The 6,305-nt window shown below is 38.2% G+C and overlaps 2 protein-coding genes across 2 annotated transcripts in view; both read right to left on the bottom strand.

Moving 5' to 3' along the window:
• Positions 1 to 469, bottom strand: part of LOC116927308 (GTPase-activating Rap/Ran-GAP domain-like protein 3) — a 34,707-nt gene extending 34,238 nt beyond the window's left edge. Inside the window, exon 1 of the mRNA XM_032934304.2 lies at positions 55 to 469. The gene's annotated coding sequence lies outside the window, so the exon portion shown is untranslated. The remainder of the gene's footprint in view (positions 1 to 54) is intronic.
• A 3,944-nt stretch (positions 470 to 4,413) lies between these two features.
• Positions 4,414 to 5,477, bottom strand: LOC116926630. The gene is made up of 3 exons (XM_032933556.2): positions 5,310 to 5,477; positions 5,089 to 5,238; positions 4,414 to 5,023 (listed from the first exon to the last, which is right to left on the bottom strand). The coding sequence occupies exons 1-3, from the start codon at positions 5,441 to 5,443 to the stop codon at positions 4,681 to 4,683; spliced, it is 627 nt and encodes a 208-aa protein (XP_032789447.2). The 5' UTR covers positions 5,444 to 5,477; the 3' UTR covers positions 4,414 to 4,680.
• Between the last annotated feature and the right edge of the window lie 828 nt (positions 5,478 to 6,305).

The following is a 6,305-nucleotide window of genomic DNA, read 5'->3' on the forward strand; positions in this document are numbered from 1 at the left end:
AAAGCAAACAAAAGGGGGAAGATTGGAATCGAGAAAAGAAAAACATAAACAAACCTGAAAAATGTCAAAACAACAAGTTCACTTTGGGTGCTGCACGTTTTCAATTGGCTGCCACTAAATTGATTTTCAGATGAGACGTGGTTGCTAAAACAACTAGCAAAATACCAATCAATTACGAAGAATGTTTTTCTCTTGTCACTGATGACGATTCACAAAGTTGAAATGTTTCACAGAATCCGATCCAAAAATATTCCCAGCCTCCACACACTCGCCCAACTGCACTAATTGGTTTACATCATCGAACGTCTCAATATTCCGTTATTATTTTATCCAAACATCGAAAAGTTTTTCACCATTCTTGGCTTTGAAAATATTTGAACAGTAAGTCACACACCGAACGAAATATACCCGGCCAGCAGAAATAGTTGTGCGCGTCCGTTAGGTTCTGTTGGCCTGGGCAGAGTGCAGGAGCCACTACTGGTGCTCCTTCGTTCCTAACCATTAAAGAACGAATGGGGCGCGCAGAACCACATCTACTCGACGAAAAACGAGAGCACAGAGCATCTTTCAATGACAATCCTTTCAAAAAATATACGAAGAGATGTCTATTATATATACCCTTTGCGATATATATAGCAAAGTGTCCTCAAGTGGTAAACTGTGCCGACTCGAGGCATTCTGCTCAGTTGGGCAGACTCAATGCACAGTTCTATTTCAAAGTTAAACGCCAATTTCAATAATGGAATTTTTCACAGACGAAAATTTTTGATTAACATGGTGTCATTTTTTTTAAATACGTGCTATTCCAGTCAACCATTTCTTTATCATCAAATTACACGCATTTCTAAAAATCGTACGCAGTTATATACTTTAGCCTCTCCTATTTCTGTTTACTCACGATTGAATAGCAGAATGCACGAGTAGACTATAAAACCTTTCTTTCGCATTGAATTCACGAGAGTTTTAGTAAATAGACTGCAGACACACATCTGTAGCTGATGTATGGGTATATAGAGATGAAAAGGAAGGACAGTTTGCTTATTTCCTCTATTCTTTAAACATGTCTATAAAGTGTTCCACATACAACCAGCAGCAAGTCTGCAAGAATAAAACCATGAATACCATGTCTCTGTGTAACAGACTTTTTTTTTTCATTGTAAGGTTGACATACACAAAATAGAAAGACGGGTATAGCTACTTTCCACATCGATGGAGAAATGATATTCTCCTTCAGATTTCCGGATGTGTAAACATGAAAAAGGGCCACATTTAGCGGTTGATTCCATGCGCCAACGCAAAAAAAATGTAGAACTAGAAATTACTATATAGGACATATAGAGCGGCCTCTTTAAGTATATACGATTATACTCGTGCAGCGCACTCCCCAATCGAGTCTTATTCAATTGTATTGGTCGAGAACGCATTCTGTATACTGCCTACAGCCGCCAGCCCATCGATCGCTTTTTGCTGTGTCCGCGTACAGTTGCCTTGTTGTTCAACAGACAATGAGCTATTTAATTCTTTTACACGCAACCTCAGATGACATCATACGATTTTATGCCTATTAAGAAATATGTGATTGATAAATGCCATCGATATAATCAATATATCTTTTGCGTGGGAGGGAGAAAACAAAACTTTGAACTGAGAAATGTTTTCGCCATTAAAGGGAAAGAGATGATGTGCGTATATATAACGATTGAACCAAAAAGCCTGGATATATAGATCTTTTTGTCGAATGATCGCGAACTTTGTATTATCCGCGATACACATATAAAAGATTGAAGAGCAGCCCATTGATATGGGGAGTTAATCCGGCTCGAATCTCCCTTTTCCATTGCAATCAAGCATGAAAAGTGGCTCGTTGAAAATCAAAGAATATGTAAGGGGAGGATATGTTAGAGTGCGAATCTTCTGATGGATTTGAGTTTTAAGAAAAGTTTTACTTTCCATCGTCAGACGAGACGGATATAATGACATCAAGTGATGATGTCTCTCTTTCCCTTTAGGATCGTGAAAAGTTTCGAAAAAAAAGTTGGTACGCCAATGGAATTGATGTAAACAGAGGCGTGTATCTTCATATATGTTAGCCTAATCCGGGCCTGTGTACGATAAAATCAAGTGTGCTGCTGCTCTACTTTTACGGGTCTTTGATGTTTGTCGTAAATATAACGACACCACGATTAATTCTGCCCATCGCCGATGGACACGTGATTTCTTTTTGTAAAATGAAAAAGTCGTTTAAATAAATAGCATCAGCTAACGCATTTTAGCATGTATACACAAGGATGTCTTATAAATATCTGATTAACTAATAAAAGAATGAAATTTATACATGCACCAACAGGAAATGCGACACACTTGACAAATCGTATAAAAATAAAAATTTTTTAAAAAATAAAATGGAAACTATAAATAAATTTCCTGGTAGATGTAGGCAGAATTGGGAGTGAGTATAAAGCGTTGTGCAGAGAGTGGGTGCTGAGGCAAGAAAGCAGCTGATAAAATATATTGTGGCCGGATCAATACGCGGAGAGCTTCAGACCAGTAGGGGGTATAGGGGAAGACATGATTGAATAGGAAAACAAACAAGACTCGAGTTGTTATTATAGACACACACACACGCAAAAATAAATTTTATGTAGATGTTTTGCCAACGTGGACATTTTTTCGGGCGATAGCAACAACCGATGCCCAAGGACTTTATTTTTTTTAGTATTTACGTATAAGATTCAGTAAAAACAATAAGAAGATTGATGCAGAAATCGATTTCGCGGCAATCCTAAACTCGAAAAATGTTCAGTTTTTTTCACGTGTTCTATTGGTTTTCCTCACGACAGATTTATCGACAAGAATCTCTTTTTTTTTTTCGCCTATAAATAATTTATTACAAAATTCTTAAAAAAAAATACCTACTCATATTTAATGACTGTATACAATAACTAAATCGAAATTCAGGCAAAGACCTATACGTATGTACAAGGCGTGAAAATGGCTGGCACGCTCTGATATAAACAGATGCCCGTCGGGAAAAAAATGAAATACAAAAAAAAAAACAGAATCCCCGGGAGTATATACGAAGAAAGAACGCGTGAATCTATAAAAACCCCTCATGTGTCATCCCAGATAATAATAGAGCACACAGCGTGCAAAGTCCATGGATTTTTCCATCGACTCCCATCGTTCATTTTTGTTTTAAATAGATTTAGAAAGAAAAACAAAATTACCCCACATCAACTTTAAATACACACCATATACATTTAATTCTGATGACGCATACAAAACAAAAAACTAATTATAGGAACAGGTTGATCGAAAAAAAAAACATCTCTCCAGAGAATAAGATTGAATGGGATTCACCGCATGTTATAGGCCCAACACAACTGCTGTACACATAGAAACATCCAGTACAATATGTTATTGATATTCATTTAGCGACTAATCCGTCTATCTACTAGCGTCTTAAACCCAATTGTATACCGTATATTAAGATGGATGGCCCTGTTGCTTCAAATATAGCCTTATACTATAATATAATTAACATTAGCTATATACTATCAAAGCAACAAGAGACAAAAGCAACCTGCAGGCAATAGATCAATAGCTTTTAAAACAATAGCAGCTGCGGTCTTGATAAATAGGTCCTTCCTACTTGTATTTTCAAGAGCTCGCGAAATTTACCCTACGTAAATAAACCCCGCAAGTTCTTTTGTGAATAACCCCTTTAGGGTACTATTAAACTTTTGATCAAACGTGAGCTCTTTTTGCTGCTGTTTCTTGATGAATTAATCATTTCCCTTAGATATATACGCACTCTAGGTGATTTAATCCCTTCGCTTCCCAAACGCTTCGATCAAATGGCCCTCTCGGTTTTTTCTTCATTAAAAACACAATTGGCAAGCGAGCATTTAAAACCGCGAATTTTTTCCCAAATTCAAAATACGATTTTCAAAATTACGATCAAACTTGTTTTCTAATGTATAGCTCACGCGGAACAAGCCATCAACCCATAAACTGATTGAGGACATTTTTATAGAAATATAGCCATACCTTTTTTCGTTCTTCTATTTTCCTTCGGCTGATGGGACAACGCTTTTCCCGAGAGTGCTCTCCGATGTTCTTCAGACGGCAATAATCTATTCTCGCGTTTCCCGAAGATAACACTATATATATATATAGAGGTGACGGCTCGCCACACGACAATCGGCCAACAAAAGAGAAACACTTTACACAGCGATTTGCTGGTGCCCATCACGCACGAGAATCACGTTCACGCATTTCTCTTTCGATTCTACACGCAGACTATATAGCCTTAAAAATATATCTTATTCTATTAACCGTATACAACCGCCTTGTTGGCATTTTCTATGCCATGTTGCCCCGCTTTCCATCTTTTTTTGGCCACCTACGCAATCTGTTTAAGTATTTATTATAGCTTGTACATGGAATACAAAGAGAATGGGAAGAAAATGCATTGCAACGGTCATCAGAAGAATGGGAATTGATTGAATAGAATTGTTATGTAATGGAAAAAGACATTGTGCGCCTGAACACAAGTATTTGTATGATAAATGGCAAACATTAAGAAAAACTTAACCCCGCTTACTGTATTTAAATAATATATCGGCATCAATTTCAAATAACTGATGTCAATTCAAAATAAATCGAGTTGGAAGAAAATTAGCAAGTCTGATACAAGAAAGGGCTGGGCGTGCATCCGGACACGACGAAAGTTTTACTTCCATCGGTTACCGTGTTCGTGACCGTCACCGTGGCCGTCAACGTCGTTTTGAATCTCAACGTCAAATTCAATACAGAGGTCAAGCTCGAAGCTAGATCGCTACTGACTTCCGGCAAAACGGAAGCCACGCCGGAAGCTAAGGCTGAAACGAGACCAAATCGACGGCCGTAACACTCGCTCTGTAGGCCTACAATGTCCACTTCAATGGGCGTTTCGCTGGAACTCTCCAGAATTTCAACACGACCTGGTGCGTCTAAATCAACGGCCGGTGTAGCTTCAACTCTGCATTTCATTTGTTATTAAATTCAATGTATGGTGGTTTTAAAAAAAATGTATGCATCAATTACTGTTGGACGGGCGATGGATGATACAGGTCGATATCGTCGTTGTCGAAAGAAAGAATGATCGGTTTGTCCATGCCTCTCTTTCGTCGTTGACACGCTCCAGTGACATCCACCAAATTGGCGCACAGCGATTTCTTCGTCTCGTCCACCGTCCTGAAATTCAAAAATAATTCCCGCCTTATTACATTTTGAATTCATTTAAAAAAAGATAAATAACAACTTACACTGTTACAAGTTGAACGGTTGTTTTCGTGACTTGAAGAGCGAGAAATCTGGCCGTCTCCTGCTGGACAGGGAAATCTGACTGGGCCACGGCCATCGAACAGACGACAGCGATGAGAATAGCTTTGAACAACATCTTCGATCTTCTGCGAATTGTTTTGATTAAAATCCATCCTGCCGCATCGACGTTTTATACACCGCGATCTACTGCCAGACGTGGAGGGCGGAGTTGAACAGAAAAAGGTCATCGAAACTTCTCCGCACGTAAATTGACCAACAGGTGAAAAATGTAAAAATCGTTTTTGGTCAACTGATAACAATAGAAATAAATTGTTTTCGGGTGACAACAGTGAAAAAGAATGTCATTGTACGCTCGTAACCTTTTGACACTGACACAATCGGCACAGCGCTGAACCGTTTTTATAGGGCTGCATTTTTGGGAGGGAATGGTTCGTTTCGATTCTGGTAAAGAAAATGGCGGAAGGGAATAGGTAAGAAAAATTTGCATATTTATCTGTAAACAAAATGTGACGCAACCGTTTTCATCGCCCTACCCTCTAAATGTACAAGGACGACTAAAAGGTTGGATTCCTTATCTTCTCCTATTTTTGGAATGGTGATGTGATTTAAATGAATTAGATTTTAGGCAGTTGGATAGAAAAACTTTGCTGAGTTTGTGTGACCTTTTCCAAAAATGTCACACTGGGAATCCAATAGTAGACTACTTCTTAATTTATTGCAGCTGTTGGCGTATGGTAGTCTGTACGTGACGTACTGTACGTGCTCCCGTAATCAATTTCCATGGAAATTCGAATCAAAATTAGATATGGCTATTATTTATTGATTTAAATGTATAGAAAAAGAAGCAATTGAATTTTTCGCATGAATTATAATTTTTCATCAAGCAGAAATTGAAATTTTATGTCAAAGTTATAAGACCATCGGTTACAGGATCTTCGGTAATGGGATCCTCGGTTACATCGGTGATTGGGGCGTCA

This window comes from Daphnia magna, linkage group LG7 (assembly GCF_020631705.1).
Source record: "Daphnia magna isolate NIES linkage group LG7, ASM2063170v1.1, whole genome shotgun sequence".
Lineage (NCBI taxonomy): Eukaryota > Metazoa > Arthropoda > Branchiopoda > Diplostraca > Daphniidae > Daphnia > Daphnia magna.